Genomic DNA, 12,688 nt, shown 5'->3' with positions numbered 1-12,688 from the left:
AGGTAGGAGACACTGTAAAGCAGCAGTAACAAAATAAAGCTGCTTGGCCTCAAACCCGCATCCCAGTAAGATGGGCAAAGTTCCAGTTTCCCACCACATTTAAATGACCAGAACTGCAGAGTTCTCCTTTAGCACTAAGCTTGTGTCCCCACACTGTATGGGATTGACGTCTGAGCTGCCTAAAGCATTCTGATGGCATAACCTGTCGCTATAGTTGGGGAGGTGCTATGTCTCTGCAGATGTAGACACACTGTCTGAACTAGCCTTGCAGAATAGAAGATGCAGACTGCAGAAACTGGCACTGTGCCCTGCCAGTGTCTTTCAAACACAGCCTAAGCAGACATTTGTTGAGATGAGAGGACACGAGGGTCCCTATTGCTCGACGTGACTTGCTCCTGAAGAGTGCCCATTTGTTCATTAGTACCAATAGATTTCATTTCACCAAAGAGTTTCAATCACTGAGGATATCAGGTTTTTTCCATAGCTGTTAGTTGTTTTTAAACCTGTGTGGGCTTAAACATCTCCATTTCATTCCTCATTCCTCTTAACATGACACCAAGTTGAGTGGGGAAGCTCTCCCTTCTCCAGAAGGGAGAGCTGCTCTGCAGGGAGATCTGGATAGGCTGGAAGAGTGGGCCAGCAAGAACCTTATGAAATTCAGCAAGGACAAGTGTAAGGTCTTGCACCTGGGAAAACATAATCCGGGAGTGCAGCACAGACTGGGATGCACCTGGCTGGGGAGCAGCTCTGTGGGAAGGGACCTGGGGGTCCTGGTGGACAGAAAGCTCAGCATGAGCTAACAGTGTGCTGCTGCGGCCAAGGCGGCCAACAGGATGCTGGGTTGCATCAAAAAGGACATCACCAGCAGAGATAAAGGAGTCGTCATCCCACTCTACTCAGCGCTTGTCAGGCCACACCTGGAGTACTGGGTGCAGTTCTGGTCCCTGCTATACAAAAAGGATGTGGACAGGCTGGAAGGGGTCCTGAGAAGGGTCACCAAGATGATCAAAGTACTGGGAAGCCTGTCATATGAGGATAGGCTGGGAGAGCTGGGTTTGTTCAGCCTTGAGAAAAGGGGGCTTAGAGGGGATCTCATCACCATGTACCAGTACTTAAGGGGTAGCTACAAAGAAGATGGAGACTCCCTTTTTACAAGGAGCCACATGGAGAGGACAAGGGGGAATGGACACAAGTTGCTCTTAGGGAGATTCCAATTGGACACGAGAGGGAAATTCTTCACAGTGAGAACAGTCAACCATTGGAATAATCTCCCCAGGAAAGTGGTTGACTCGGCCACATTGGAGACCTTTAAGAGTCGTCTGGACAAGGTGCTGGGCCATCTTGTCTAGCCTGTGCTCTTCCTAGAAAGGTTGGACTAGATGATCCCTGAAGTCCCTTCCAACCTGTGATTCTGTGATTCTAAGTTGGCCTGGACATCTGAATTCTCTTTGAAATTATAACTACAGCTTTATGTTGCTTCTGATGTATTACCTGAGTGTGAACAGATGAAACAGCTTGCACTTCAACATTGAAAACACCCTTGTGTCCTTCAACCCACTTAATAGGTGGTGTCTGAGATGGAACTTTCTGTGATGGAAAACAAATATGGGAATTATCATCTTTCTTTTAACAATCAAACAGAAAGTCTGTTTACATGGGGGTCTACTGGGTATTTGCACTGTTCATTTCATTTCAGATGTCCAAATTCAGTGCCATACAGGGGACCAGAGCTATGCATCTTGTTCTCACAGATGAGATGGAGAGAAGTTGATGCATTGAAAAAGGAAATTTGGAGCACCTCAACTGGATGCCTAGCACAGACAGTGCGAATATACATCTTCTATTGCCATACTTTTAAGGTTAGAGGTTCACAGTTAAAGCATTGCCAAAGGCACTCCATGGTAATGTGGTAGTTTTAACCTTCGGGACAGTTCCCTCCTTCCCATATTTACTCAGAGGGCACAGTTTCCAGCTCCAATAACAGCACCTGATTCCATTCCTCCTCCCGCTCCCACACAGCCACGAAAAAATGAGCAAGTCATCACATGGAAGAAAGCAAGTTATTGACTTGACACCCTCTAAACAAATATATTCATGATTAGACAATTTACAAGGATTTGCTTGAATAACTTACTTTAAAAAACACAAGATAACAATATAAAATAATAATAATAATAACACCAGTGACAATAATAACAACATTTTTCTCCAGAGCTTTCCCCTCTAAAGCAAAAAATAAAGCATTGTCTACAAGCAGACAGCAATGTTAGTTTCTAAAACACTTACACTGTTCTACATTAGGAAAATATTATCTTTTCATAATTTTCTTTGTTACCTCAGGAGAGTGAATTGAATAGTGGAAAGGCAGCTTATCCAACGCAACAGGAAGACAATAATGTCCAGTTTGAAGACGATCATTTAATAGAATCGGCAGCCACTGAAACAAATGAGGAGAAAACACAGCAATATTAATGACCATATATGATTAGGGCTATTTATCTAATTTGTTATGTACAGTCAACAAAACAACAAATGAGATATTGACCCAAGCTTCTCTGCTCTAACTCATTCAACAGCAATTTCTTTGCATTTTAAATTCACTGATAGCTACAGTAGAAAAACGTACAAGACTGCTTTACAAACCACCCTTTTGGAAGAAAACAAACACAGAGCTTTTAATGTGTGACATATTTTTCTAGTAAATCCTACCAGAAGGATTTAGTAGAGTTCATGTTTTTATTTAAAAAATCACATATCTTGAACAGACTGATCTTTGTCTTTGGAGCTAATCAACAGAGTTCAAGTTTTGCTAAGCATAAATTGAACATCTTGGTCATGGTCACCATGAGGATCAAGGCCAGAACGACTCATCATAACTCTGTATTGATATTTGGGCACACTTAACTTTTCTCCTATTGAAGTCTGAAAGAGCCTGTGCATTCCAGTGTCACAGGGCAGAAACATTTTGTATTTAGGTGAACAGACCCTTGAAAATTAAGTCCTCACCTATGTCAAGTCTTGCTCCTGAACTACGAAGTAACTTATATCTTATAAATCCCATTGACATTGGTGGGACTATATCTGTCCATAAAAGAAAGCCCATTTGAAAGGATTCTCAGTACTGAGATCAAAACCAAATACCAGCTTCATAGCAGGAACACATGGAAAGCATTTGTCTGGCCCCACAGCTTAATTGTTGACCATAGCACTAAGGTGTTTTGAAATCTGAAGCATTAGCATAATCCATGCTTTCCTTTTATTTTAAAATATCCAGAAAAAAAAATCGATTGATAAAGAAAAAGGTCAAAGAGGCTACACTACAATATGTATTTCTTAAGCAGAAACATGCTAGTCTCAACATGAAGATAATGAATGCAAGAGAATTACATTTTACCTTCAATATTGTCTCTGGTTTTTAATTTTTATCTCGGTAAAAGACACTTCAGAACATAAACAATATGTAATATAAAACCTAATTGAAAATATGATATTAGTTGTTACCTCATGTATGAACATGTTAGATAACAGTAAATAATTGTAATTGCATATGTTTTAGGGTTTTTTCTGCAATAAATAGAATCTAACAGAATTAGGTGATGTGCTATAAAGCATTGCTGTTGCAACTGTTTAGGTGCATACTTAAGTTCAGTTGTGTCAGGTGGATTCATCAACTTCAAAGACACGTAAGAATGTAAAATTATAGGGCAAGGATATAACACAGCACAGGTTGTATCTGGTTTCTGTGAATTAACATTAAGACCTTCTACCGGTTTTGATGTATTACCATAACCAGAAAGAGAATATATGATAAAATTCTGGACAAGCAAAGAGTCTGTTTGCACGGTGTGTAGACACGTATATATACACATTCACACACACACACACACTTATATGTCACATGGAACTTACTGAATATCCAAGGAGGGTTTCCACAGATGCTCCTTGCTTTGGCTGGCAGCTTATGTGATAGAATGTGAACAATAGATGGTGTTTGTCTGTGAGTTTTGCTGGCAGCTTAATTTTCACTTCTTCATAGAAGTCAGGGGACCTGTTTAAAAAAATGCCAAGCGCATTTCCAATATAAGTATAAGACTGAGCAGAAGGCAAATTTACCAGTAGACTTTCAGATGCAATGGTTATAAAAGCTTTATAAGTCCTGAAAACAGCCTCAGAGCCAAGTTAAACAAAGTATAAACACATACAGCTATATTTATGAATGATATATATACAGCTTTGAATAAGGAAAAGCATAGACAGTATCAGCTGGAATGTTTCAGTTTTCACCCATCTCTATACTTTCAAAAACATTCAATCCTAATTTTGGGTTCCAGCATATTTATTGTGTAAATCCTAAATCCCAGTCCACATTCATGAGAATCAGGATGCCCCATCAGCTCTTTTGGATCTGTAAATTCATCAAAGTGAATACTGTCACAAAGTTGTGCTGCTGCTTCCTGCTCCTGCTCCTTAATCTTCAGATTAGGAATATTCTCAATTGACCTCTGAAAAGCTCCAAACCAGAAAAGCAATGGTCACTTATGCAATGGTCACTTACGTAAATGCATGTAGCAATCCACATTAGATACGACAAATCCACATAAAATGCAAATGTTTAAAATGACTTAGTACCAGCATTCCTTGATGAACTATGTAGGCTAAGAATTATGTAAAGAGGTCATGATTAATACTTCTCAAATCATACAAATAGTAATAATGCTTACTTATTATGATATGTGATAGCTGTGTATATTTCTTGCACAAATTCTGGACCCGAAGATTTCCCAAAAATTACCTACATTAAGAAGAAATGAAAGTAACAGAGTCAGTTCTAAAGCATTTTATTGTCATCATCTTGTATAAATTTTAAGACAGTATCTGAAGGCTGAAAATGACTCTTCAATTTTATCTTAGCACGTTGGCACAAACGCCTTATTACGAAGCATGCTCCCCACACACAGGGTAAAACACCGGGAAAACGGAGCTGAGGTCATTTTAGAGCAACTGACTACCTCACATCACATTCTCCAGTCATGCACTAAAATTTAGGAATTGCAGGAATAAAGTTATGGTAAGCCTTTTACAAATTTTCACATTGCCTTCAACCAAATGCTAAAAAGATAAATTAAAATTGTTTTTAGAATATTGTTGTTCAGTTGCAGCCTGCTCACTTAGGGTGAGATCCATCTCACCTTACCTTAGAGGGCCAAAGTTCCTTAACAATCAATGAAGAAAAACAGGCATTTTTGGTGCTGGATTTGCTTCCCTCATTTCAGATACAGCCTCATGGTAAGGTCCTGGAATCCAGTAACTTTAAAGGGAGCCCTGGGAGATGAGCTCAGACAAGCCTATCTGTACAGCACAAGTCCATGTGTATTGAGACGAAGCTCTCTGTCCTGGTTTCAGCTGGGATAGAGTTAATTTTCTTCACAGTAGCTAGTGTGGGGTTATGGTTTGGATTTGTGTTGGTAATGTGGAGATGTTTTAGTTGTTGCTAAGTAGCGCTTACACTAGTCAACAACTTCTTCAGCTCCCTGTGCTCTGCTGGGTGCACAAGAAGCTGGGAGGGGACACAGCCGGGACAGCTGACCCCAACTGACAAAAGGGACACCCCATACCATATGACATCATGCTCAGCATATAGAGCTGGGGGAAGAAGAAGGAAGGGGGGCACGTTCAGAGTGATGGCGTTTGTCTTCCCAAGGAACCGTTACGCATGATGGAGCCCTGCTTTCCTGGAGATGGCTGAGCACCTGCCTGCCCATGGGAAGCAGTGAATGAATTCCTTGATTTGCTTTGCTTCCGCGCGCAGCTTTTGCTTTACCTGTTAAACTCTCTATATCTCAACCCATGAGTTTTCTCACTTCTACTCTTCTGAATCTCTCCCCCGTCCCACCAGAGGGGAAGCGAGCGAGAAGCTGTGTAGGGCTTGGTTGCTGACCGGGGTTAAAATACGACACTCCCACAGTGGAGAGGGATGCCAGATGAGCTGTGTCCTACGCATTTGTCAAAACCTAACTGTAATATGGGCAGAGTTTAAGGAAACCAACAATGCAGTATTGTGTAAAAGATGGTGTTACGTTCACATTGCATGGCTCCAGCTCTGGAAGAAACGTGGCTTGGGAAAACGCTGTGCTGATGCTCTAATTTCAATTCCAGAGGAGTAAGGCTGCGAAGTGTGCATTGTGGAGCTGATAAAGGCTGGCCAATTGTCAGTCCTTGCTCCAACATATTGTTGGATTGAAGTTCCTCAAAGTAATATTTCCACTCATTTTTTCCTCCTCTAACACATTAAATCACAAAAGGTTTTATCCCAATGTCATTCTCAAATAGCCAATTACACTGTCTGAAAATTTCCCCAAAAATTGAGGCTGAAGCAGTCACCTTGTTTTGAACACTTCAGACTGAACATGGTAAAGCTGAAGAGAGGATCTTATAATGAGAAATGTTGAACAACCTGAATGTAGACAGTGCTGCCTGCTCTGCTAGTAGTGCTCACATACGCCCTAATACGCAGTGTGTTTCAAACATGGGAAACCACCTATACTGCATGACTCTGCACCCACGCAGGTTCATGCAATGAAGATCCCAACTTCTACCCTCCAGAGTTACACCTGAGTATTTGTGTACACACAGTGCATATCGAGGAGTTACACTGGAAGACAGACTACATCATTCTTAAAAAGTCTCTGAAGATCTGTTAATTTTACTATTAGTTTCCAACATAGCATCGATTTAATACGATGTCACTCTTCTGAAAATAAGGTAGGAAGGCTTAGATAAGAAGGAGTAATATGCCTCTGTTCCACTCGAGTGACAAGTCTTTCCTGTTGTGGGTAAGGGCTACAGCCTTGCTTTCTGATGAGGATGACAAGTTTCACAAGCTCTCTGATGTTAGGCTTTGTAAGGACCCACTAGAAACTGTGGGGATGGGAAGTAAACAATGAGTTATCTCTTCAGAGGTTCCTTAGGAGCGCCCTTAAGCAAAAGTCTGCTAAGAAATCTCAGCATTTATTACCGGCATTGCACAGGACGGGTTTTCACCACACATAAACTGGATCTTAATGGTAATGTTTCTTGAAGAAGCTGGTCGGTTAGCAAAATTCAGCCTCTGAGGGTAAACATAGAGAAGATTTCTGGAAGAAAGAAAAGGAAGAATAAAATGGGTAAATGGCAAGCATTTGCATTTCAAATTGAAGTGCACAAAACTAGTGTTTTGCTGATTCCTCTCCCTGTCCTTCAATTCTACCAAGATAGTGAAACTTTGCCAGAACTCCATTCCAAAAATTCACAAGGAAAAGGTAAGCTCTTACTGTGACAAACAGAACATCCTCTGTTTAAGGTTTCTTGTACAGTAAGCTATGTCTTCCTATCTTTTTTTTTTGTTTTTGGAAATATGTAATTCCCAGTTACAAATGAACAAATATCTTCGCTTGATGTAATGAAAAGCAGGAATCTCTCAGAAAAGCAGCTCCCTTCTCAGCTGCGATGAATCAGCTTTTGGAAGGGGCAAGGAATCACTCAGAGGTGACAAAAACAAGGAAACCAGCAAATAAAATAAAAAACTGAAGTTCATACATTCCTAGCTCATAGCAACAAAATGGCATATATTTCTAGATAATTCAAATCAAAAAGCAGTATCAATGAACCTGAGTAAGTACAAACAAGAAATTTTGAACTATAGTTCTATAAACTGACGTTTTTTTAGTAATGAATATGAATAATGCTTTAAAATACAGCATACTTTGCTTTTTACTAACTTCTGTACATGGACAGATCACTAAACTTAAAAAGCGCCTTTAATTTCTGTCAGGATTTTGGCAGCATAGGCAGTCTTCCAAGTTCAATAGTCAAAATGCTAATAGAAAGCTTTTTCTCCAGTGAAGTCTATGTTAAGCCTGAGACTTCAGCTAGACTTGGATTACACACATTTTGGCATCATCATTATGTCTATTCAATGTCTCATTCCTCAGTCTGGTATACGATTCTCACTGTTTGTCCTCTGAGTGTAAGGAATAAGACTAGCGTTGGTGGAAGCATGCTGGCTTCTGATGAGAAACAATGAGAACTACTCATGGGTTTTCATGCTTTCTTTTTGTCTGTGATTGTCAGAAGCTACACACAAAACTGCCCTGTCTTTACCACAGATATCTCCTCAGCACCATTGCTGGCTGAAAAAGTGGAGCAGCTTTGGAGAATGTTGTCATTAAGTCAGACAGTCCATCTTCCATTTGTTTTACCCCCAAGACCTGGAAAACTGTGGTCAATTCTCCTCATTGCCATGTGTCACAATGTGACAATACTCTTCAACTACACAGTCCAAGCTACTTTGCTAACCAACATATGCCATATATGTGGGCCATGGCATGCCTTAGCAAACAAACTACCATGTAACTTGCCTTTCCCTTTGTTCAGAATAGTACTCCTGCCTGCCACACTAATGCCTTTTTTTCCTTACCTTCTTAAATGCAATTTCTGTCTGCCAAATTCCCTCCAAGATGATATTAGGCAAAGCTAAGTGAAAGAGAGGAATATATCGGAAACCTCCACTGAATTGTGCTTAGGGTAATGACATATTAAATGAAGGATATTATCAATACTACATCTGCCAGAGGTGAAGAAATACGTGTAGGGGAGGCTGCATAATCCAGTCATTGCTTCATTAATCTGCAGCCCAGCGGAAGACGTCACAAATCCATATAATGTCCCTAAGCACTGGATTTTACATTTAGATGTGACTTGAGATGAAAGATATGTAAAATCACAAACTGAGAGCTCTCTGCTGCCTACACAACCAAGGAAGCATTATTCCAGCAAGTACTGTACTGAAGAACTAAAGCTTGTGCCATTTATGCTCAAGCAGTCCTAGGGATCTTGCTTACATGTGTATTAAACCCGTCAGCACTGAGGAAGAACAGAGGCAAATGCTGACTCTGTATATTCTGCAGAGATGGAAGTGATGACTGTTTTTTTAAAGCAGGAAGGCGGAGAGATGATCAAAAGAGGTTCCTTCACAGAAGCATGAACTGTAGACCCATTGCTGACCACTGTGTAAGTGCTACTGCCTGCCAGCACCTGTGCCCTCCAGAAGCCTGAGAGGAAGCAATGACAAGGATGCCCATAAGGACATGGTGAGCTCCAGGAGGCATTGTGTCTCCCTTGAGGCTCTGTGCTGAGCAGAAATATTCAAACAACATGCCACAGCAATTACTTTTGGTCAGTGTGATTAAACTTCTTCCCTCATTCTCCCTACAGAAAGTTCAGGGCTCTACCTCCAGATATAGTCAGATGTGCTTACAAAAAGCAAAAGAGCTATTCAGGAGTCAGTATGGGTCTACAAAAACCATTGCAGAGCACCCTACTTCACTGACACCAGCGTTGCACAGGACAGCAGAGTTCTGGGTGAGGCACGGATCCAGGCAGCTTCTCTGGGTTGGAGACTGACTCAGCAGAGGGATGGTAAGATAAGAGACTATTTCAGAATCAGTCACTTTCTGGGAAAGCTGAGAGTCCATTGAGCCTGACACAGGACACTATGCAATTCTCATTTGAATTTGCTGACCTTCCTACATTTTCATGGGACTTAGTAGTCACTTCCCATAGACAAAGCAACACAGACCTATCTTCTGCCAAAATAAAATATCTGCAGAGTTTCAAGTCTGTGACCTTTCTCATTGAATATTCCTGTTTGTAATTATTGTTTGTGCATATGTGTGTCACAGTAAAATCCTTCTTCTTGCTAAATCATACAATGTATGAGGTGTCAACAAGTGCACCGCAAACTTGTAATGAATATTAGGCGCACTCATGGATGACTGTGACAAGAACACCATACACAGCAAAAGCCAGCATATGTGCAAATAGTCACTACTGATACAAACCACAAATGTTCTATAGGTGAACAGTGATGAATGGGTTAACATAGCCATTTAATACTTATGGTATGGAAACAAAAACTGATACACCCATTAGTTGTAACTTTCAATCTTTGTTGATTCCTCTACACTTTTGTGGGGGTGGGTGGGGAATCTTCAGAAAAAATGGTTGAAAATTATAATGTAAATCACAAACACTTTTCAAAAAAACCCCAGAAAGCCATAAAGGAAAAAAACAAAAACAAAAACAAAAACAAACCCCAGAAAATCGTGAATAAAATGGAAACCCTATGAAAAAAAGGAAAACTGTTCTAGTCAGCCACTGACTAGAACAAATGGCGCAACGACAGAACTTCAACATGTCATGTCCAAGGAGATGTGTGTGTGTCATGTATTCTGCTTCTTAGTATGGATAGTTTGGATAATAGTTTGTATGGTTTTTCTCATGTTGCTAAAATTAGGAATCATCTAAAGAGTCAGTGGTCAGATCTTAATTAAATTTAGGCTGAGAGTGATTGTCACTTTATTTCGTCCATTAGCATTGGTGTGAAAACCTTTACAAATTTTCTATTAAAGTTTTAGTCAACACAAGAAAACCATTGCCAGAATAACTGAGTGGAAGACTGACTCAAAACAACAGACTTCCACAGATTCATATGACAAATTATGATAAGAAAATAGATATTTCTAAATGTGAATGTGACCTAGATCTCAGAGTGAAGTCAGTCTAAAATTTTAATAGCTTTCTCTCCAGGGCTCATAGTTATTCATTATACAGCATCAAACTGAGCTATCATTACTTTGAACATCAAATATTGCAAACAAGTAACCAATGGCATAATGCATTTGAGAACCAAGACCAAAGGTAAATAACTGATATTTTTGTGAATCATAAAAATTACCAAAAAATAATTTCTGGCCTATCATATTGACCTCCTGGTGTGCAAATGTAGGCAACTTTTTGACCCACAATTGCCTATGTTATACCACCTTTTTCAAAAGTTACTCTTAAAATGGTTTTAAAGTTTTCAAATATGAAAATCAAAGGGATTATACCACCTTCTGATGTCTCTGTCCTTCACGCTTTGTGGTTCTCTACCAAACTAAACCCACTGTTCCACTGATAATACCCTCACTTTCTCGGCTGGTTCTGGTACTATTAAATCGTGAGTGGCAGTGCTATTAAAGTGGATAAAATGAGTGGATATCCACCAAGTATCAACTATAGCAACGTCAAGAGGAAGTAATAAGATGGTAAGTCACACATAAAGCATTGCCCTGCTGCCCAAATGAAGTATGAAAAGCTGAAAAAACGAAGACAGAGCCGTATTTTATATATCTATTTGCCATCCCAGGACCTGTGATTCTTCCAGCTGTGTAAATATAGGTAAAGCTCTATTCCAAAATTCTCACTGAATGCTGATAATCAGAGAGTGAAATTTCTGACATACCAGATTTTTACACATAATAGTGAACCTATGTGAAACATGATGATACAGCTGAGAATTGTAGTGAGACAATTTCGTCCTGATATATTAAATCAATAAATGACACAGTGAAGTAGTGCTAGTAAATACAATAGAATACCATATCTTCCCAAAATACTGGTAACATGCCTCCCTGAAGTTACATGTGTTAGACAATGTGAGGCAATATTTCATATTTACCAGCATCTTCTTGTTGCCACGGACACTATGCATTTCTAAAATTTCAGCTGAAAATGCTTAAAAACTTTAGTGAATGGCATAGGATTCAGCAGCGTGCAAGATCTATGCAGCTAGAACTCAACAGGGGAAACTTGGATTTGTTTTAATTGTCTCATGGATGCATTTACACACTCCGCCATCCTGACCTGGGAGGCTGGAAGCTATACTGACAAACTGCACTACTCCTGAGTGATGCCTCTTCTCTAAACTCTACACCTTGAAGTAATCATTCATCAAGCAAGGGGTGGGGGGGAAACCCAGTGAGAAAACTTATGTCCCCTCTAAGGCCCTGCAGACCTAAGCTGAAGAAGTCACCCATTCTTACCAAAAGGGAAGACACCTACCAGTAATCCAGCACTATTAACAATTCCTGGATGAAGTTACTGCAGTATTTTCATTCCAGTGAAAAGCAGACAAATGGTTTAAAGTAGAAAGCACAGTGTCCTGAGCTTAGCAAAAACATCTGCAGGCTTGGAAAGGAATGCTTTGGTTCCAAGAGTCCTGGTTGGGTGCTGCTTACGAAAGGACAATATTCAGCACCCTACTACCTAACCACGGGTAGTGTCAGTGACCAGAGTAGCTTCATTTTTCTTTAGACGTTCATGCAATATCAGAGCATAACCCACTGCCTACTGAAGTGGAGCTGCAGCAAAACCAAATCAATGCAGAAGATGCTGTCATTCAAAACCACCTAGAAAGGTAGGCCCCTCACACTACTGAAGTCTTCTGTGTTTTGTGTTTTCAGTTATAGCTTCTTTCTTGAGAGGAAGGTGAGCATTCAGTGTTGCACTGACTGCTAATGGTAATGATTAATGAGCAGTCCATGTTTTCTGGGAAGCCATTGTGCTAGATAATGAAGTGCTTTTATCTCTACATCCTTGAGGAGAAGCAACAGTGATACCCTTTCCAAGACAGTGAAAAAGAAGTAGGGAAAAATGGCCTCAAGTCTGGAGAATTAAACCACAACAAAAATGCCCAGCATTTCTTGAACATAGCGTATAAACATTAGTCTAAACCTTCTAACATTCCTCCGTGGTAGGTATCTTGCTGTGGATGTGAACATGCAGTTGGAGAATATGTGATACAATCAATAAGCCAAGGCTTTGCAGA

At 40.2% G+C, this 12,688-nt stretch overlaps 1 protein-coding gene across 2 annotated transcripts in view; it reads right to left on the bottom strand.

Annotated features, from left to right (window-relative positions):
* The window catches only part of DOCK8 (dedicator of cytokinesis 8), a 95,008-nt gene that overhangs the window by 40,953 nt on the left and 41,367 nt on the right, over positions 1-12,688 (bottom strand). For both annotated transcript variants that reach the window (XM_064438327.1, XM_064438328.1), the window contains 5 exons: positions 7,016-7,133; positions 4,722-4,792; positions 3,910-4,048; positions 2,336-2,437; positions 1,492-1,587 (listed from right to left, as the gene is read on the bottom strand). In XM_064438327.1, the coding sequence (XP_064294397.1) occupies positions 1,492-1,587; positions 2,336-2,437; positions 3,910-4,048; positions 4,722-4,792; positions 7,016-7,133 (526 nt within the window). The remainder of the gene's footprint in view (positions 1-1,491; positions 1,588-2,335; positions 2,438-3,909; positions 4,049-4,721; positions 4,793-7,015; positions 7,134-12,688) is intronic.

Source organism: Phalacrocorax carbo, chromosome Z (assembly GCF_963921805.1).
Source record: "Phalacrocorax carbo chromosome Z, bPhaCar2.1, whole genome shotgun sequence".
In the NCBI taxonomy this organism is placed as follows: domain Eukaryota; kingdom Metazoa; phylum Chordata; class Aves; order Suliformes; family Phalacrocoracidae; genus Phalacrocorax; species Phalacrocorax carbo.
The sequence above is the reverse complement of the archived record's forward strand: the minus strand, read 5'-3'. Positions and strand labels throughout refer to the sequence as shown.